Raw genomic sequence first — 21,621 nt, 5'->3', positions numbered from 1 at the left:
TTGCCTATAATAAATTTGATATTTTCATTATTTTTCATGTACAAATAGTACCTTTAACACATTCACTGCCAGCCCAGCAAAAATCCCTTATTTGACGTCTTTTTCCGTCAATGGCAATCAATGAGTTAAGATGAGATGTAACCAAAATTGACGGATTTTTAAGCAAAATTTGCCTTAAAAAAAGAAAAAAGGAAAAAAGGATGCTGCAATATAATCACAAAATATATTGGCACATTGTGTTTAACACATTCACTGCCAGCCCAGCAAAAATGCATTATTTGACGTCTTTTTCTGTCAATGGCAGTCAATGAGTTAAAAACACATTTTGCAACTTGCTGTCGACTGAAAATGACATCACCAGGGCTCAGATAACCAATCACAGCTCAGCTTGTGAATGTCACATGACCAAACCGAGAAAACAGGTGAACTGTGATTGGTTACCTGAGGCCTTGTGATATCATTTTCAGTCGAGAGCAAGTTGCAAAATGTGTTTTTAAAGGTACTAATTATACGTGAAAAATAATGAAAGTATCAAATTGATTACAGAAAAAATATTAGCCTTTTATTGCTATAATGGGCTAAATAAGTGAAGCATCCCTTTAATATTTTTGCTTCATTCTGTGATCGTAGAACATATCTTGCTTTATCAACAATGTCATGTCCTACTTTGTCATATTTATTACAGTATATGTAGTTATAAATTTGTCAATAGTGTGAAGTGATGTTTTTCTGCTGTTTCTAAAATAATAATAATAATAAGCTCTAATTTATTTGATTTTAATTTTAATATTTGTTGTTTACTTTTCTAATTTTCAACTCACATAAATTCGGTAATATTTATTTCCATTTTACATGATAATCTAAAAAGCAGTGTGTGACCACAATAGAAAATTTCGAATGTCATAAATTTGTCATCACCATGTTGCGTACTGATTGGCGTTGTTGTGTTTCGTTCTCAGTTTGTAATAATTCTTTTTAATTTCCAGTTCTACATTTTAATTCAAATATTTGTTACAACAATATTACAACAAGCTACTATAATTTAATAGAATGTTGTTTGTGGTACTTGGCCTAAAAAGCTTGAGAACCAAGTTTTTACTGAGCTCGTCACAATATTACGACAGTTATACAGAACAGCTCGTGTTCAAGCTTCGAGGAAGATGACAAAAATCGATATGCTGCCATGTTGGGTACCTGCACGCCGGAGGAGGAGGGCAAAGCGGCGGCGGGCATCTTGGTCAGCAGCGGGTCGGGGGCGTCGCAGCTGTTGGGGTGAGTGCTCTTCCAATAGGCTTCCAGGTAGTCGGCCATGTGCTCGCACGCGTCCTCCAGCTGGTTCTCGTCCAGGATGATGTCAAACATCTCCTGAGGACGGCCAAGAAGAAAAGCGTGTTGAAAAAAAAAAAATCATATTAATAAACAACTAACAAGTGTGATGGTTTGAGGTCCACTGCGGTGGCTTACGGGCGGGCACTGCGCCAGCTTGTCGGCGGCCACCATCTGGACGTTGAGGTGTTTGGCCTGAGACTTGCCTCGCGACTTGATGAGTCTCTGCAGTACCTGAAGGCAACACGCCACGGTGGACTGTACTCAATTGTATGTCCAGACAATCACATTTGAGAAAAGAATATTTGAAAACACAGTACAAAAACTGTATATAAGAACATTAAAAAAAAAATAGTATTTAAGTATTTACCTGATTTTTATTTAAATATTTCTATTCAAATCAAAATGAAAAAAAAAAGTTTAAATTAACAGCTTTACGTTTCAAAACATTCAAATTCATTTAATTGAATTTTAATATTTAACAACATTTATTTTAATATTGCATATTTATTTATAGATATTTCAAATAAAATGATAAATACATTAAATAATTTATTAATAATTATTAGATGTGGAAATATAATTTTATTTCAATTATATAATTTAAATCTGCGGATTTTTTTAAATTATTATTAACTCATTCACTGGCAGACATTTTCACTGAGCAACCCCCTTCGGTCCCGGCTGTTTTACTGGATTTGGACTGATTTTGAAAGGCCCATAGAATATTGTGTTCTATTGCTATAAAAACATGGAACCTACCAAAAGAAAGATTAGAGTCTCTTCTTTCATCGGGAAAAAAAAGTATATTTGTATCTGTTTCCGTTTTGCAGCAATTTGCATTAGAATAGAGCTAAGTTTAATCATTATTCACAAATGTATTGAAAACACTGGGGAAAAGAGCTTGTTGCAACATGGCCCTGGTTGATCTCTTATACTCTGCTGCCACCCACTGGCCGTTTTTGTCAATTCAGGTACTACCATTTTTTTTTTCCCCCACACGTTCCACAGTTGAGAGGCTGCATCAAAGCCTTCTGTATGCTCTGGTATAAAAAAAAAAAAAATGTATAAATACGTCTTTGGGACACTTAATACATTTAAAATAGATTTATAGAGTATTTATAGAGCAAATGAGTTAAATGTAATGTTACATTGAAATATTACTATAAAAAAAATACAATAAAATATTTGCTATCACACAAAATATCCAAACATTTTTTTAATTACATTTGAAATTTGTCATGTTAAAATATCTGACAATTATGCAATTTTATTTAATGTCAAATATTCAATTGACATATGGATGTTTCTCTCAGCTGACTCTCACCTTGGGGGAGGTGATCTTGACGTAGACGATAATTGGGGCGAGGGACGTCTTGCCCAGCTGCGACGGGTGGTTGATGGTGTCTGCGTCCAAGATGACAAGCTGCAGCGTCCGCGCTAGCTCAAAAATGCGCTCCCTCTCCCTCTGTACCTCAGCTAAAAAGGGGGTGATTGAAAATATTTGAAGGATATTCAGAATGAATGAGAGCGAATCACGTGCGTGTTACACGAGCCGGCCAGCCGGCGTGACTCGCACTGGTGACAAAAAGAAAAATTCATAGCGAGAAGTTTGTCGTTTGGACAAAAAGCTACATCACGATTTCTTATGTTCCTGCTAAATGAGCAGGATAGCGCGACAGAGGCGTTTTTCTTATTGACAATACGTGAGCACGAGTCAGCGAGAGAGGAAGCGAGCAAAGCGAGAAAGCTTGAATATAGCCAGCTTGAATTTTGCTGACATTGGACAGAATTCTTGCCTTTTTTTTTTTTTTTTTTCAAGAAAAACACGTTTGTTGAACAATTAACAGTTGTGAATGAGATAACGATATCCAAACATCACAATGTGATATCATGATATGAAGGTCACGATACGAGAATTAGCACGATTTTGCGGGGGTGGGGGGTTGGCGAGATTTAAAAAAGGTCACAATATTGTGTTAAAAAAAAAAAAAAAAAAGGTCATACCAAAAAAAACAAAAAAAAACAATATTGTAATATATCAATCTGACTTTTTAAAAAAAAAAAATTTTTAACAGATGTGTTCCCTTTAAATATTGTGAACATGACGACGATATTGTGGCAGTTTTAATATCACGACATTGCCCTTATCGTTACATGCCTAACAGTGAGCAAACTAAATCAAAGAATAGAAAGATAACAAATGCAAGTTGGCCTGACCAATATGGATTATTATTATTTTTTTGACCAATGCAGATTTTGATATTTGGATAAATAAACATTTTGACAACTGATAAATCCCTTGATTAATTAAAAAAATGTCATTAACAAAATAATTTCTGTTTTGGCCAGACAGTTGACTGTTTTGCAATACTCTGTCCTTAGTTAGTTCGTGTTTGTTTAACTTTACAACAGGGAGAAAAAATAGCAAAATAAAAAAAAATAAAAAATGTTGCCTGTTTTTTGTAGATTTTTTGGGGCCGTGAGTATTTAAATGTTATCCATATCCTATGTTGCAATATTTTAACGTGTAAAAAACAACCAACTGCAAAAATGGAAGAGCTAATTAAACACGCCAGCTGATTGATTTAATTGGGCCCTAGGAGAAATATGGAATTGACCAAATTTGGACAGAGGACGATAAACGATCCACAAAGAACTATGAGCGGGCTTACCCAAGTTGGAGCGCGTGTTGGAGCGCTCGATGATGGCGTGCTTGCTGGGATGGTTGAGGACGGAGCGCTTGGCGAGCGAGATGTCCGCCGTGACGCGAGTGATGGAGATTCTGTGGGCAAAAACCGAAAGGACAAAGTGGGACAAGGACGAGAACAAACGACCTCGTTTTGTCCTTTAGTGTCACAACATGACAAAATGTCCATGTGATGCTCAAACAGATGGCGCACCCCCACTTAATCATCTGTTTCAATATGGAAATGTTGAGCAGACGTGGCACCTGTGAAGTTGTGAATGTGTCTTTATGTGAAGAAGACTGATTGCATGTGAATGCGTGTGCGTGAGGAGAATGCTGCTTATGCATGTGTGTGCGTGCGTGTGCGCATGGAGATGTGTGTTCCCTCCCTCAGACGAGGCCACGTCGAAAAAGCAGAATCCCGCTCGGCCTCAAAGAAGTCCACTATGGCCTATTAAGGACAAGCCTATTTAAAGCAGCGACACACTCGCGTCTCCGCGGGCCAACTTGTTACTTACTCCCCAGAGGGAAAATGGGGGAGGAGGAATGAGGAAGGAAGCGGGATGAGAACCTACCGTCCCTCAAATCGGTGCTTCAAAAAGTCAAACAGTGCTTTTTGCATCATGTCGGTCACCTGTAAGCAGAAAAAAAATGATTTAAATTCAATTCAATTCAATTCATTTCACTCTTTAAAGTAAAATAAATTAAAGGGGACAGAAATAAGTCAAATTTGTTATGTCTGCCCCTAATCAACATGAGAAAAAAAAAAAAAAAATCAACAAAATGAATGACAGCTAGCGGGTCAAGACGCTTTTAGTGCAACAATACTGCCTTTGTGCTATATATATTTAATACAAATAGACTGAGAAGATTTTGTTTTACAATCCAAATTGTTCCACAGACTGACGCCTTGAGTTGAAATATGTCGTTCTTTTTGTTTTGTTCTTTATTTAGGTTTGGAAAAAAATGTCTACTCCTCTTAATTTATACTCACGTACCATTTTTATAAATCTGGTTTGTATATTAACTGGTAAAAGTTCATGATGGGATTTATACATTATTTTAAGCCGGTTAAACTCCATCAATTCATTGAATTTTAAAATTTTTAGTTGTATAAATAATGGATTAGTGTGGTCTCTGTATCCACAACCAAAAATGACCCGGATAGCACATTTCTCTATAAGAAAGAATTTATTTATTTATTTATTAAAAAATTAAAATTTAGCAGGGAATTTTCTTTGTAGGGATTTTTTTTTCCAATCCAGTGTTTGTCACTTATGTACAGTATAATTTAGAGATAGACCGATAGGGCTGATTACGATGCCGATTATTAGTAGTCAATAATCAGATATAATAATAATAATAATAATAATAATATCAGATAACTGATATTTGAAGCCGATATCCATTGTCAGTAAAAAGGGGGGAAAATATTGGCGTCAAAATAAAAAATACAAATGCAAGGCATGTTTATTGAACAATTTTTCAGACATTGCAAAATGTTAACTTAATTTTTTTTATTTTTAATTATTTTAGACAATAGACATCCATTTAATTTTCTAACAAAATGTTCAGTTCCCAAGGTTATCAGTACCTCTTAAAAAGTTAAAAGGAAACTTAAAAACTTAAAAAAGTTAAAAAAAATTCCCCAAAATTTTAAATTATCTGAAATCTTAAAACTTCCACATTTCATTGTTTTAATGTCAAACAAAAACAAAAGGTTCAGCAGGTTCCCAGGGTCAGCAGAATCTCTTATAAAGTTAACTGAAAATGTAAATAAATAGTTCCCTAAATAGTTCCCTGCGATTAAAATTGTTTTAGAGTTACCTTTTATCGGCCGTCAGATTTTGAGGGAAAAAAAAAAAGGCAGATACCGATATTCATCAAAATGCCCAATATCTGCGCTCATACAGCACTTCATCTCCGAGGGCCAAAAATGTACGCATGCAAGCTGCTCTCATAATCATCATGGTGTGCGGCGTTGTGGAAATGATGACATCTGCTGGAGTTTACTCACTGTCTAATTTCTTTAATATGAGCGCTCTATAGACTGTATTTTTACAGCACATGCTTGGACGCACCTCGTAGCCCTTCAGTGACGGTCCAACCAGGACCACGGGCCGCATAGAAGGCACAACATCGTATGGAGGAATGTGCTCCATCTTTAGGGAGGAAGCATAGCAATTAAAAGGTTATATGCTTTCTTGTGTTTGCACAACAACAACAAGAGTACATTTATAGCACAAAGGCATACAAATGAGACCATTAATTTCTAAATTCATGGCGTGTATGCAATTGGAAGCTTTGGCCAGAAATCAGTGAACAAGGAAAAAAAGATGGCGTGAAAGTTCAGTGTGTGTAAGTTACATAATCATAATGTAAATCAGAATGTTATATTCATACATGTACAGTAGATTTGAGAATAAGCCAGTCGGAAGGCTGAGTCAGCACACAGATGCAACTTACCGACTTTTGCTTCTGCTTGGCTGCAGTAAGCAGAGAGAAAGAGAGAAAAAATTAAGAAGAAGACGAAAGACGCATGCTCGCGGTGCTCGGCGGAGGACGAGAAGATGCGGCATTCGCTGGGCGGAGGAACGCGAAAGAGGGAGAAGGCCCGCCGTCCCAGTTTACCTTCTTAAAAAAGGGCATTCGTTTCTCTTTTGCTAAAGGGGACGTGACAGTGTTTGCACCGCATCGGGGGGAGCGCAGGATGACCGGCGGCTCGTTGTCGTCCGGGTCTAAGCCCGCGGCGTCTATGTCAACGGCTGCCAATGGTGGTTAAGAATTATCGGGACGAATTATCACACGGAATGCCAGTTTGCCTTTGCGTGATACTTACCAGACGACGGAGGAGTAGACTTGCGGGAGTTGGAAACCACTTCGCCTAAACTAGAGGAGGAGTTTGCTCCCAGTTTGCTGAAACAAGATAGAAATGACACTCAATTGTTGTGATTATTTTTTCAAGGTCCTCATCATGTATTTTAACAAAACGATAGATGAAAGATGGTTTGAAATGAACTGAAATTTGAGTCATTTGGATGTGTTCATACAAGAGCAATCTTGGCAGTGCCGGTGCGACCATCTGCTACATTTGTTTGTTCTTTTTACCTGGAATGGAACTTGCCCTGTTTGGCTCTCTGCTCATGGAGGACTCGAGTGTTTTCCAGCTTCACCGGACTGGGAATGAAACCGATCTCGCAGCCTTCCTTCACCAGACGCCCTATCCACCAGTCGTTGTTGAATTTCTGCGACAAATCGACGCAAAGATCCTCAGCCGATACGCTTCGCCGGGGAAAGACGACGTCGCGATTGGGTTGTCACCTCTTTGACGTGGAGGAAGTCTTTAGCCTCGAAGGAGAGCGCCATGCCGGGTACAGGGACATCGTCGTCGTGACTGGGGCTGTAGTTGACGTTCGTGCGGACGGCAAACGCGACTGGTTTTGTCTGCGGGGAGAGCAAATTCATAAATCAACCGACATTTCATGACACTGCGTTTTCAAAATCTGAATTGAAGCAGATTAATTTGTTTTCGTACAACTCAGGGGGCGGCCATTTTGGCTTTATACCAACTCTGCTGTTGACTGGAATTGATGTCTGCTCCCGGGCTCGCATTGCCAACAAAAAGAGACGCAAAACAGGTGAGGTGTGACCAGAGGGGTGAATGGAAAAACGTCTTTTATAATGGCCTCTCCATATTGTGGATTTTCATCAACAGCAGGTCTGGAATGTATTCACAGTCATATATATCTGCAAAATGTACCCTGGATGCAGAAACATGTCTTGCGTCAATTGAGAAGACCAACCCATCTTGTGCATTACCATTGTCCTTAGTCACATGACTGCAAGTGAAGATGTACTGGGGGATGTTTTGTGGATATTCCTGGCTTAACATCTTAAAAGGTTCGTTCATATCAAAAGCATCGCGCTGTAAGCCGCCAACCCAATCGTTTCTCCCCGTTGCTGCTTATGAGCGCTCATTAGGGACACTGTATTGACTGCGCCGGGAGGAGGTGAAGAGATTGTTTTGGAGGGGGCGAGCGAGATGCATAGCAGTGAGATGAAAAACAAAAAAAGGCAAACTTGAAATGAGCACATGGAAACCACAGCTGCGGGGACCATTTGACTGCTGTTGCTAACCAAAAAAAGCAGCACCCACAGAGAGAACCCCTGAAAAGTGTGGCGTGATACAGCATGCTGCAAATCCCTTGTAGATTCTAAAATATTGTACACATCTATGTTTATCATCCATCTTAAGGTAGCTAAAAGTCCAAATAATGAATTCAGTATCTATAATTATTTTGATTAGCAAAAATAACGCAGCAGAAATCGCAGCTACTGTTTTTTGTTTTTTTTTTAAATCAAAATGTATCCACCATTGAGATGAAACTTGAGGAGTGCTGGAACCGCTGTGCAAGCCACATGCCGAATGCAGCGCCGACGACTCAATGGAGCGAAAGCGTTATTTGCGCGGGCGACAAACGAGACGACATCGTCTTTTTGTTTACATCCATTGTTTCTGCAAGCAGAAGCATCTCAAGTGACAAAGCCTCGCTGACGGCTTCGATGGTTTTCCGCAGAGCGTTCGCCACTCTGGCTCGAAGATCGATACGTTCCACAGTTGTGAGCAATGTTCACGCTTGAGACCTGAGCGACATTCGTAACTTCTTTTTTTGTTCTAGCCTGAAACTTTTTTGGGGATGTAATGCTCATTATTTGCTCATTTCTTAAGTTTGTGCTTGCAAGTCAAAGCATTAAAAATGAATTGTCCTAAGGCAGGACAGTAATCGTAACCATCCCAGACCACACAAAGCACAGCTTATGACTGACACTGCACACCTTCCACCAACTCCATTTTGCAACAGATCGAGAAAAAAAATATGGCTAAAATTGCAAGATAGAGACTTCTCCTCCTGCAACACTTTCTTTAATTACCTTAGCCAATTGTAATGGCAAAATTCTGGCAAACGCAGGTGGCGAGTCGTTACTGAGATGTGCAAATTGATGCAGATCCAAATTTGTTTTGGCTCTGGTGGAGGTCTGCACTCTGCTGAGTGAATCGAAAATATAACTTTAGGATTTGCGACTGTGATTCAGCAACGGGGTGTTAAGTTCAACACCAGACACTCACAAAAACAAAGTCTTCCTTTCCTGTTGTGTTGAAAGCAATTCTCACTGTCCAACAATTATTTTAACACGTTTGGTTGACAACTTTGCTGTATTCTAAATGCAAGTACAGTAAACAAATAAGTATCAAAATCTCATTATGTTTTGAGGTATTATTGTATGAAGGAGCCGAAAGTGTGTTGCCTGGTTCCCATGGTAGCGCTTTTGGGTATGGCTGCTGCTGTCAGGCGTGTCGGGCGGCGTACCTTTGCCTTGTCGAGCTGTGCCTGAGCTTGCCTCTCTGCCTCTCTGCGCACTGCCTCCTTGTCCTCCTCCAGAGACACATCAGAGTCTGATGGACGGCTGGTGTAGGAATCGGCCGAACCCTGTCGACACACACAACAGACTGTTTTTGAATTTACTCATTCTCCAGACATGCATCTTTGTTTTGCTTTCAAACTGCAAATCTCCAATATGCAGCCACTTACTTTCAGTTGTTTTTTGTTTTGTTTTTGTTTTTCATGCTTAATCTTAGAACGTGCCCCAAAAAGTTGCATCTTGTGGGCACCACTAGTGATAACATCAGAAAAACAAAAACAAATACATACAGAAATAAAATTGGAACAATGTTACCTGAACAACTTTTTTTGGGGGGGGGTGGGGTCAATTCCTTAATCAAAATATAAATAAAAAATATATAAAGCATCTGAAAGAATACTAAAAAAGATAAAACCTTAAAGGGAAAAATCAAAATAATTTAATTAAAGGGATACTTGACTCATTGAACAATTTTCTGGAGTGAAAAGTTAATATTTTGTCCAGAATTCATTTGATAACTTCATTATTTTTCATGTACAAGCAATACCTTTAAAAAGTAATTTTTCTACTTGCTGTCGAATGATGTTGACATCACGTGTGCTTAGGAAGTAGGTAACGGCCAATCATGGCTCACCTGTTTTCTGGGTTTGGTCAGTAAAGTGAGCCATGATTGGTCGTTACTTACTTCCTCAGCACAGGTGATGTCATCATCAGTCGACAGCAACTAGAAAAATCACTTTTTAAAAGGTATTAATTGTACATGGAAAATAATGAAGTTAGCACATTAATTATAAACAAAATATGAACTTTTTACTGCTGAAAATGACTCAATGAGTCAAATATCCCTTTAACATGCAAAAAAATAAATACAGCACCATAAAGTGAGGGGAAATATGTAAAAATTTGTACAAAAATATATTTAAATGGTAATTATTTTAAATAAATAAAGACGAATAACAATAAAACAAGCATCTGAAAGAGATCTGCCTGTATAAAAAAAATCTAATCAAGTGACTGAACATCAGAAAAAAAAATGTAAAAGTAAAATAATGAAATACAGCACTTGGAGAAAAAAAAATAATATATGAGAGATTTTGTGTTCTTATTTTTGTAATATGTCTATGTTCTGCTGAATATCATATTCACCCTTCAACAAAACATATTACATGTATTTAAAATAGACCAACAACATAATTGGAACCCATGGCCACACATATCATGTAAATGAGTTTACCATGAGTAAACAGGTTTTAAGTACAAGATGCCGAAGCTCATCTGCGCCCGTACGCAACTTTGACACCCACACGAGGGCTTTTCATTCATCTCACTGCACCACCACAACACGCTGCCGTCTGAGTTAAAAATAGCTTCCCTCGCTCACGCTGCCTCATTAGAATTACCCAGCCGTCGCATGCACACCACGGTGGATCGCTCCCTCGTCTATTACCTGATTCAGGGGATGACAGCGCTGTTGTGATTACGCAAGGATAGTCAGTCGTATTGTTGTTAAAAAAATAAAAAATAAAAACAACCTTCCCACTTCCCAACCTTCATTTGTGCCGCATTGACAAACTCACAAACCAGAATGTCAACAAGCTGCTAAAATTTTTCAAGTGATGTGAGACTAAATGGTTGAGGCCTAAAATACATATAGTATAAATTCAATCAATTCACGCATGTATCAGAATCTAAAAAGAGTAAAAAAAAAAAAATTCTGAATGGGTGATGTAACTACGTTAAATTGATTTTTTTAAAAACAACAGAAAAGAAAAACAAAGATTATTATGCAATTTTGACATTTATTAAAAGATATCAAAATTGAAAATGTCCATGTTGCAAAATATGATATTCTGAGTGTAGTGCCATGGTGTCAGCATGTATGGCTAACAAAGGAACTGGTTCCGATCATGTGACTAAGGATGAATTCTGAAGTGTTTTGGGGCAAAATTATCTTCTCATATTGAGCCAAATGCTCCAGAATTCAATGGAGGGCGGTTCATAGTGCTGTTGGTCAATGACCCAAAACATACTGCAAAAGCAATCAAAGTTTAAGATAAAAAAGTGGAATGTTTTAACGTTTAGACACTTGTCAATTTACCAGACAAGCTGCAGTTCAAAGTTGATTACAGTGGGCACCCGGCCACCCCACATAAGAATGAAAATATGCAAATAATAGACGGCCATTAAAACTTTATTGGAAAAAGTGTTTGTTTTTTGTTGTTGTTTTTTTTTTTTTAAATCTATAAAATTCTTGCGCGTATCAAGGTTATATTAATTTTGGGTTTTATACATAGTTAGCTTTTATTTTGTCTTGACTTTTGCTTTCTTTTAAACTCAGTTTTAATTATTTTTTAGAGCAAAATGCTACGCTTTAGCTTATTTTTTGTTACTTTGAGTAGTGTTTGCTGTTTATTTTAAATATATGAAGTATTTGTATTTAATTTGTAAATATATGAAGCATTTGTCGAAGAATCGTTTTCGTTAGCATAACCTTGGCGGGGATCTGCTGCCAATAAGGGTTTTCCACGAAAAAAGGTGTTGGTTGCCTCCCAAGATTGGACAGTATTAAAAAAAAAAAAGAAAGAAAAAAAAAGTGGATTCCCAGGTAAACATGACGACGGATGATAAGTGAACACTGATACCGCATCCTGTGGGCTTAACGCACGCAAGAACCAGCAGGAGCATGCAAGACGGTAAACAACTTTATGAAGATCTGCTTACGTAGGCATCAGAGCTCTTGACGCGACCTCCCTTGGCTCTTTTCAGCAGGCGGATCCAGGTGGCCTTCATCAGCCACGTTGCTCATTCAGTGTCCTGAGCCACTACCGCTACACTTGGAGTACACTTGGACCCGCACAGCCGTGGTCAACTTCGCGCCTGCGCTGCACTGGCTACAGGTAGAAACGACGCTGGCGCGACGCGAACGGCTGCTCCCTTTGAACGCCTCGCTGGGGAACGCCGCTTTCATTTCGGTTTTGCCGCAGCTGCGCTTGATGAGGAATCCACAGGAGGCGCCTGCCCCGCGCATAATCTCGGCCCCTCGGTCTCCTCAGGCTGCAGCAGGTGCCGACTCCCCGGATGAGTCAGGTGGCAGCGACGTGCCGCATCCTCCCATCTCCGCTATGTCTTCCTCCCCTCCTCTGTTGCCACTTTGCACGCAAGCAGCTGATCCGTCCCGACTCTCCTCCTAACGAAGCCTCGCAGGTGCCGCCACCGCCGCCACCCTGACGCAAGCGCTGGCTCTCTGCATTTGTCACAAGCTGGCTTGTGCTATTTCAGTGATTCTGCCGCTCTGTCTCTGTCCACCCCTCCTCCTCCTCCATCTCCCCTTCCTCCTCCCCACCCTCCTCCGTCACTCCCCACATTTTTTTCCCTCAGTTACCCCCTAACATTGCATCCATCTGCTCGCATTGCGGGGCTCTGGGAGTGCTGTTTATTGCGCAAGCACGACAACGCCTCATGCACGTGTGGCACCTGCCTCAATAAGTAATGGGGACATGAGGCTACAATATATCCACCTTGACATGCTTTTACAGTGGTGGTGTGTGTACTAACATGACAGTTTGTTGGCGGCAAGGTCAGAAACACCCTCAACTATTCAAGTAAGCGTCTAGATTTCTGCACTACTTGCCTTATTTGAATTGTTTCCATTAACTCATTCACTCCCAGCCCATTTTCACTGAAGCAACCCCATTCGCTCCCAAGGCCCAGAGAATATTGTGTTCTATTGCTATAAAAACATGGAAACTACCAAAAGAAAGATTAGAGTCTCTTCTTTCATCAAGAAAAAAAAAGTATGTTTGTATCTGTTTCCGTTTTGCATTAGCATATAGCTACATTTTATCAAAATTCACATTCCTGGTGAAAACACTGGGGAAAAGAGCTTGTTGCAACATGGTTGATCTCTTATACTCTGCTGCCACCTGCTGGCCGTTTTTGTAATAACTACCATTACTTTAAGCGACCTCTTCAGGTCAGAGGCTGCATCAACGCCTTCTGTATGCTCAAGCATACAAAAAATAAAAAATAAATGGGAAAAAAACTATAAATACGTTTTTGACCATGTGATTATTTTTTGGTTCAGTTAGTTTGTAAATGATCTCAAACTGTCCAACGCAAACACTCCCACTTTTCAGAAAGTGTCGCAAGCGTCAGTTTGCTTGTGTGAGGTGGAGCTAGATGCATTGCTGTCTGCTGATTGGTCGACAAAGAGCTCAATAAAAATAAAGAGGAACTAATTGAGTGTGTGTAGTGTTTGTTTTGCTTCGTTATTATCATTTTGAGATGCAACGAGCTGCAGAAAAGACGTCTATATTTAAAATACGAAGGCACCTTGCAGAGCCTCAGAGATTCATCACGGACCATCGCAAAACCACACAGGACAAATGAGCATAATTAGCACGTTAATTAAAACATTCCCATCTCCATTTGGGAGCAGACAAAGTTAGACTTGGCTGAGAGAGGTTACTAAAAATGTATCCACCGCTGCACTGATGACGCATGTTGCTTGCACCGACTGGTCGCAGGGTTGCGCGAGTTCGGAGGTCATCCGGTGTGGGAGCGTCAGCTGCCGGAGTACGCTCAATGATTTTTATTTATTTATTTTGAACGAGGGGTATTTGCTCCATGACGAGACCTAACCGTACATCAAAAGCTGACACGCTAATCAGCAACAATTATTGCCACTGATCAACATGCAGTTTTCACTAGGAGACCTCAAAAGGGCACATCTAACATGAAAGCAAATGCTGGAGGGTAGCGATGCGAAATTAGCTCATTAAGGCCCAATTAATCTACAGAGGAAGGCAATGACGATGTTACAAGCAAGATGGTCCAGTTCTTGAAGAAGCTACAGGATTTAAAAATTGAACGGACCATCCGTCTGTTTGAATAATGCTCATTTTCATTGCGGTCGCGGGTAACCTAATTGAGAGGTGAGGTACAACCTGGACTGGTTGCCAGTCAATTGCAGGGTAAATATAAAGGCAAACAACAATTTACATTCACACAAAGAGACAATTTAAAATCTTCATTGAATGCAACTTGAGCCAGAGTACATTTCAGACTATTATTCTATGCCGTGAAATTATCTCAAATTTAATGTTATTTTCTTTGAGTTAACCCTTTATATTTGTACCTGTGTCAAACTTTAATCAAATCAAAATAAGTGACTTATAAAATAAGTGAATAACCTCCCTGTCTACTCCCACACCAACAGTGACAGCACTAATGAGCGACGAGAAACACGATGACACGGCTTTGATTCACTTTGTTCACCCTTCAGACGGATGGTTCGCTGGAGCTATGAAGGGACGATTTCCTCACCTTTCATCAAAGAAAACAACCTGCTTCTTATGGGACTAAGATCAGGTTGGATATGCTTATTCAAAACTTCATCAGGGCAACTCCAGTTAAGTCATACAGCTAATCTTTCGTCTACAATGAATTACCTACATATGTGAGAAAGCCATAATGGGGGGGCTGGGGCTCAAGTGAATCAGGAACATTGGTCTCTGTACACCACTATTATTGATGGTGGCCCTTCCTGGAAGACCACTGCATAACTTCAACACGCTGCAGTGACACGCCGATCGTTCCATTAGTGTAGAACAAATTATATGTGGCTTGTGACCCAATGAACCAGAGTCAGGTAATTTATTCTCTACATACAATTAAGAGGACATGGACCTTGTCTGTTTCTTCACCTTTTTCCATTCAAGCCACATCCCATCATAGGCACTGCCTTGTGTCATCTCCCGCAGGGATTTTCCAGTGCTTTAAGCGCTCCGGCTTCTACGCCTTCACTCAAGAGGGGGGCGGAGAGGGTTGCATTTTCTAAGAAGTGACCTTCGGCACTATTGGTTTCCTTCTCAGTGTAGAGAAAATTATATTTATATCTAGTAAATACAGTATCTTAAAATACTTTGATGGATTTGGACCAACAAAAGATTATTTTAGACTGCAAAAGATGGGGATTTTTTCTTGTGTTCCATACAGTGAAACAGAATTAAGCAGGGTGAAGTTAAACCAGGAAACTAACTGTCGCTATCCAATGTCATCACTCAGGATGGGCTTGATAATCAATTAACCATTGCTATTCAAATAACTAACTATTCAATCAAAAAATGTGGCCACAAAAAAACAATTTCCAATTTAAATCATTTTTTGTTTTGGTTTTACTTTTTTTCCTTCTGGGATTTGTTCATTCACTTGAAACCAAAAACTCTTTGAAACTTATTTTTTTTCTTTTTTTCTAGAATCTACATAAATCATGGAAATATTTTTTACTTCACAGGTTGTGTGAAAGCAAGTATGGCTATTTCCTCTTGGGAAAATGTACCACTCGGCAAACATGTAAAGATGAGCTTTAATAAATTTGTTGTCGCGCAAAGCAAACTCAACAATCAACATCCTTTCTGGAGAATGAACGCTGCCAAGTCGTGCTCTGTTTTTCTGACCGTCAACAGGCTGACAATGGCCAATGTGCACTAGTTTGGTCTCGTCGTGACTCATTCTGGGTCTGCCTCGCTCTCCCCTGCCATCTGTCCATCACTGCCACTTTGTTCAAGTCATTGAAATGGTTGCCACACAATGGCAGCCAACTGCTACGCGCTGTGCTTACTAAAATTTGCTATTAATTGTGCAAGCAGAGTGTGAAGCATGTGTGCGTGTTGGGAGAAAACAAGACAATAAAAGAAGAGGGGGGGCAGGGTAATGAGTCTTGCCGAGTGGCAAAAAAAAAAAGAGGGATGGTGTGCTGCTGCACAAACATCAAGGTGACACTGACAGGCCTATGAAAAGTGTTGACCCAGCAATCCAAGTGCCAGCGCATTAGGCAAGTGCATCGTCCCATCGCCTTGATGGACTTGCTGGCTGTCAATCACATGACAAGATACCGTGGCTAGCAAGACATGCGAGCGAGGCGCAGGGTCAGAGTAGGCATGCTACGACGACTGCCGCGGACCTCCACCAGGAAGGCATACCTTTTGGATTCAAAGTAACCAAATGTCAAGTCAAGGCGATATCAATTGTTTATTTGTGTTCATAAAAACAAATAAAAAGAAGAGAAGAGAATTCTCTACTTTAACGTCAAATTCAACCCTCCGTCCCACTGTAAAATGTCGATAAAAAGTTGAATAAAAGCCAGGTTGGATGGCCAGAACGAAAGGGCTCAAGAGATGAAAACCACTTTGGCGGAGGAAATGAAACCAAATGGCACTTTAAAAGGCTAAAAGCAGCGGGTTGGGCTATATTCATTAACTTAAATGTATGATGTTCAAGGACACAAGAAAAAAAAAAAAAGTGTTTTTAGGACTTCTAGCTGCCTATTATGGTCTAATCCCGAGTCGCTAATAAATATTACCTGCGACTGGCGGCTGCTGTCCCTGACGGGGACATTGCTCTCATTAGCAGTCAATCCCCTCCCTGCGAGGATCTTCTTTATCTAGCAGCTCGTTCCCTCGGCAGACACAGAGCGTTATAATAGGATGACGGCTGATGAAGAGGATACAGTTAAGTGAGAGGGGCCGGCCTATGGGCATGGGGTAGTTGCGGTGGGGTGGGAGAGGGGAACCACGCTTCTATTTTACGCCCGCGTCATCAATATTCCGGCAGCTTCCTGGCGTACGAGGTGTAAGACTGCGAGATGATTGATGAACGCTGGGTGAGAGAGCGGAACGAGCAGCGAGCGAACCACCTCCGGTGAAACGTTAACATCCAACAAATGGGAGCGTGTTCAAGATTCATGCGTTCGGCCTCATTGGTTTTATTTCATGTGGACTGTATGTAGTCACTCGGTTTAGCGTTTTGCCACCTTGCTTTTAGATGATATCATAGTTAATTTATTTAATGCTTAACTAGGTCATAAAATCACAAATTTAGCTTACAAAAAATGTTGATGATAAATTAATCGCAGCACGGTGAAGAGTGGTCAGCATGTCTGCCTCAGAGTAAAGAAGTTCTGGATTCCAGATCAAGGAAATTTGTTGACAAAAATGTCCGGAAGATTGTAGTGACTTTATTCTGATATACAGTATATTTATTTAGCGTAAATTTAGTGTTTCATGTATAAAGATGATTCTTCATTCTTCCTCTTTATTCAAGAATATTTTGGGTTTGACAAATGAAACTCATCGTTCCAGTAAAGGCACCACCGTATCTGATTACGGGATACTGCGTCTACTGTGAGAAAGCCGGTGTCAAAGGCAAGGGCTGTTATTTTCTCTTCCGGGTCCAATGTGGCTTGCGTTCTGCTTCGTTCCGTTACCACAGCCCTTAACTCAATCATCCAACCGACACTTTAACGCGCCGGCTGAGAAGATGCAGCATGTGCTGACTTCACAAGCCGAGCGCATGCCACTGCAGAGGTTACAAAGTTCAGGGGTACCTCGACAGACAGCTTGGGAACAAATTCCAGAGTGGAGTATTCAAAAGGGTGCAAAGTTTGTTGACCTATGACAAAAGACCAAGATCACCGTGTTTCAAAACCTCACTAATCCAAACCTAGTTTAAGTATCGCTTTGTACGCAACAAAGAAGCATAGCTCAACGTGCAAGTTATCTTTAAGTAGAACCGTGGGATAACGCCCCTTAAAATGTGCCCCAATAACCTCCATTCTGCCAGCGTCCAAGCCCTTCCCCTTACAAAGAGAGGAAGGAAGAAACCCTCGGAAAAGCGTGGAAAAAAAAAAAAAGTTTCCTCAAACTCACCAAATCGGAGTCCTCACTAGCTGAGTGAAACATTTCTGCCGGGAGAAAAAAAATAAAAAATCTCAGCGGCTGCCCATCTCTGCTGCGCAGCACAGGAATTCCTCAGCCCTTTTTTGCTTCTGTATCCTCCCCCTCAAAAAAGTGTGAGCCGGGAGAGGAGTTAAAAGATCCTTTTCGGTCCTCCTTTGGCCTACTTTAGAGGCACGGAGCGAGGACGAGAGTCTTTCCCACGCTGGGAAGTGTACTCCTTCGGAACGCCACAACCGTCCACCAGACCCAAAAAACAAGACCCCCACCCCTTTCCTCCCCAACGTCTGTCCCTCCCACATACACACACATAACGGGTAAGCAAGGAAGATCTCTGGCCAACAGGGCTGGCCTGAAAATTCCAGAAAGCAGTTGAAGCCGCTTTTTTATGCCTGCGCTTGTGTGATCTGTGGAGTTTTTACACGAGTTCCACTTTGCCTAAGAAGAGGTTACGTTTTTTTTTCCTTTCTTTTTTCGACTGACTGTATAGCCTGAAACACATGGCGAGACTGACATATCAGGAAGTCATTATCTGCACGACAACGCCAAGATGGTCGTGGTTATCGGAACCAGAGGCCACTGAAAGTTTCCATTTGTTTCGAGGGTAACGAAAACAGGGTAGAATGTGACAAAAGAAAATATTGTTAGCCTGATAGCATACCATAATTGCCAAATCATTTTAACTTACTGTCACAATATCAGTCAATGTGCTTGCTATAATTGATGTTTGCCCCCCCACAAAATCTCCTCCGTCGTAGTCGACGAGGACATCCTGTAGTCTGATTTAAACAGTGCAATATTTTAAAAATCCTCTTAGTCACTTTTGCCTGCAAAAAAGGTGGAATCAACGTTAAAAATGAATAAAAGAACCTGTTACACAAACTACAACCGAAACGACAGATTTGTATTTTTTCACCCCCAGCGAGTTGTTTTATGGGCGGCCCAGGCTAAATCCTGGATTATATTGGGTTTGATCAGTGTTAACCCCCCCTGTGAGGATTATGTTGCAGAGCGTGTGCTCGGCACGTGACAAAGCGAAGTGTTGTTAGCGCCAGACAAAACAATAATGGTCAAGAGGCACGTCAGCTCTGACCCTTCATCATCATGCTGACTAAAGACTTGACTATTCAGCAGTTTCACTGTGTTGCTGTGATGTACTTTGCAAAGCTGAAACTATGCACTTGACTTAATTGCCTTCAATTAGCAATTCATTGTTTACTTGTTTTTGAACAGTGTTTTCAGAAGTTAAGATTTTTTTGGCTAGACAGGTGCAGGAAGCCAAACTAGGTACAATCTTCTTAAGTAGTATCACAGCGGAATACTGTATGTATGAGTGTGACGTGGAAACACCCAAGACTTCCTTAAAATTTACCAGGAAGTATGTGAGAAAGCAGCTTGAGATACTAACATGCTAACTTCAACAAAAGCATCTCATCTAAATGACGCAAGATAAATGTTGCTTTGCCTAACAGCACTTTAAATGACAATTTATAGGACAGACCTTCTCTCTTGTAGGCGACTTCCTGAAGTCTCCACAGGGAAGCACAGAAAATAAAAGGCTCCAAACCTCTCACCGTAATTTGCTCACTTTATGTTCCGTCTAAGCGAGGATTACGGCATGTTTATTGGGGGTTTGTGAGCCTTAGAGGTGTTGGTGGGTGGATTTTGTTCGCACTGTAACCGAGAAAAGGGTGATCCCCCACTGTTTTGAAAAAGGTAAATTGATAGATTTGACACATTGTGAGGCGATTCACTCTGTATGGTGTCAAAATGAAGGTCACACTAATTGAGATCAAGCCTCTAAGGGAGGAAAGGCCACATGCCGAGTGTGTGACTGACTGGTGATCAGGAAGGAGAAGCTGGTGTCACGAGCTACAAACTAAAAATAAATGGGCGGTTACAAAAAAAAATAATAATATAAATTGATCTCGCAATAAAAAACAGCCTTAAATTTAACGAAACAATGCGTTCTGATTCCAGCATTTATGGTAAACAAACTTCTGCATCACTTTGGCATATCGACCAGTAAACAAGCTCACAAAGACACAAAAGGTCAAATCATACTGACATCCGCACAAAGGTCAACGCAGGCAACTTACAAGTAACATGCATGCCATAATTGGACAGCGAGGAGGAAATCTATAAAATGTCCTAACGTGATTCGCATATAGGAAACGTCATCAAATCTTGTGATTGGCTACCACAAAAGGTGTAACATATTGCTTTTTTTCTGTCAAAAAAGGTTCAATAAACAATAAAACATGTTAATATGTGAATGTCATAGAACAAGTGTTTGTTTGAACAAGTTATGCATAATAATGACCAGAAAACCACCTCTGCCTCAATTTGAGCAAAGAAAAATCTTGTCACCCAAACATACAGTGAGAGCACTGACCCTCGGTCACAATTGTTAGCTTAGACCACACGTTTCAAAATAAAGGCCCACGGACCAGATGCGAAATCGAAAGCCGGCCAGAATATTTCCTTGACTTCTGTTAAAAAATAACCATGAAAATAGTAGTAACTAAATACAGAGGAACATATTAGGGTTTCCACACATAACATACTATTAGGTAAGGGGACAAAAAGTGTAACTGCCTAGTCATACACAGTTAGATTTTTGTTGTTGAAAGACTTTAAAAGTAAGATTTCTGTGAGTGTATATAGCCAGCTTTAGCTACCAGGCCAATCTCTAGCCATAGTGGTAAGCTAGACTTGTTGGCAAGCAGTTCACTACCACTATGCCTTCAAAGCAGACATTTTGAGTCTCCAGTCACTCACAATTAACGTAAACAGTCTGGAGCTTCACATTGCCAAAAGCCTAGACAGGGATCACGAATTAATTTGTGTAACAACGAGACAAGCTCAGACCAGCGATGATGTGAAAAAGCACAAAACTACAACAGATGTGAGAGGCCATTGATTTATTCCGACCTGCGGCTGTCTATGTCAAAGAAAAACAAAATCCGGCCATCAACAACCGTGTTTTCGTTGCCCGTCAAGCGCGTGTTTTAAAGCAAGCCATGGTTGGCATTCAAAGTTTGTAAAAACACACCAATCACTGAGGTGTTCGCCAAAAGTCCGCGCTAGACTTGCCAAGAGTGCTATTACACAAATGAAAAACTCCCCATGAGGATTTAATGTGATACCCAGATAAAAACTTTAAATTTTCCTGGAAGTAATCCCAAACCATAACTTCAGTGATCATCTATTATGTCGCTATAGTTCTCCAGAAACAAATATTCAAAGAGATAGAGATTAATGAGGTTCAGTGCAAATTGTTTTTAAAGGGTCTGATAGTCTTCATGGCAACAAAAAACTCAACTAAAACTCCTGCCACAGGCTACAATACATTAGTAAATACCTAGCATACTAAGTACTTTACATAACACTAACCCTTTCCTAATGTATGTTCTGAAAAATACCGGGCTCATCTTAATATAAATGAAA

At 40.2% G+C, this 21,621-nt stretch overlaps 1 protein-coding gene across 10 annotated transcripts in view; it reads right to left on the bottom strand.

Annotated features, from left to right (window-relative positions):
• The window catches only part of cacnb2a (calcium channel, voltage-dependent, beta 2a), a 35,667-nt gene that overhangs the window by 1,800 nt on the left and 12,246 nt on the right, over positions 1 to 21,621 (bottom strand). For 5 of the 10 annotated variants that reach the window (XM_077509233.1, XM_077509234.1, XM_077509236.1 and 2 more), the window contains 11 exons: positions 9,385 to 9,504; positions 7,337 to 7,459; positions 7,124 to 7,260; positions 6,855 to 6,931; positions 6,647 to 6,780; positions 6,097 to 6,177; positions 4,591 to 4,649; positions 4,002 to 4,111; positions 2,654 to 2,805; positions 1,465 to 1,560; positions 1,195 to 1,365 (listed from right to left, as the gene is read on the bottom strand). In XM_077509233.1, coding sequence (XP_077365359.1) covers positions 1,195 to 1,365; positions 1,465 to 1,560; positions 2,654 to 2,805; positions 4,002 to 4,111; positions 4,591 to 4,649; positions 6,097 to 6,177; positions 6,647 to 6,780; positions 6,855 to 6,931; positions 7,124 to 7,260; positions 7,337 to 7,459; positions 9,385 to 9,504 — 1,260 coding nt within the window. Of the gene's footprint in view, positions 1 to 1,194; positions 1,366 to 1,464; positions 1,561 to 2,653; positions 2,806 to 4,001; positions 4,112 to 4,590; positions 4,650 to 6,096; positions 6,178 to 6,481; positions 6,502 to 6,646; positions 6,781 to 6,854; positions 6,932 to 7,123; positions 7,261 to 7,336; positions 7,460 to 9,384; positions 9,505 to 12,157; positions 12,731 to 18,144; positions 18,409 to 21,621 lie in introns of those variants that run through there. The other 5 variants (XM_077509238.1, XM_077509242.1, XM_077509235.1 and 2 more) reach the window with 5 other exon arrangements.

Source organism: Festucalex cinctus, chromosome 20 (assembly GCF_051991245.1).
Source record: "Festucalex cinctus isolate MCC-2025b chromosome 20, RoL_Fcin_1.0, whole genome shotgun sequence".
Classification (NCBI taxonomy): Eukaryota; Metazoa; Chordata; class Actinopteri; order Syngnathiformes; family Syngnathidae; genus Festucalex; species Festucalex cinctus.
Note: the sequence above shows the minus strand (reverse complement) of the source record. Positions and strands in the feature narration are given on the sequence as shown.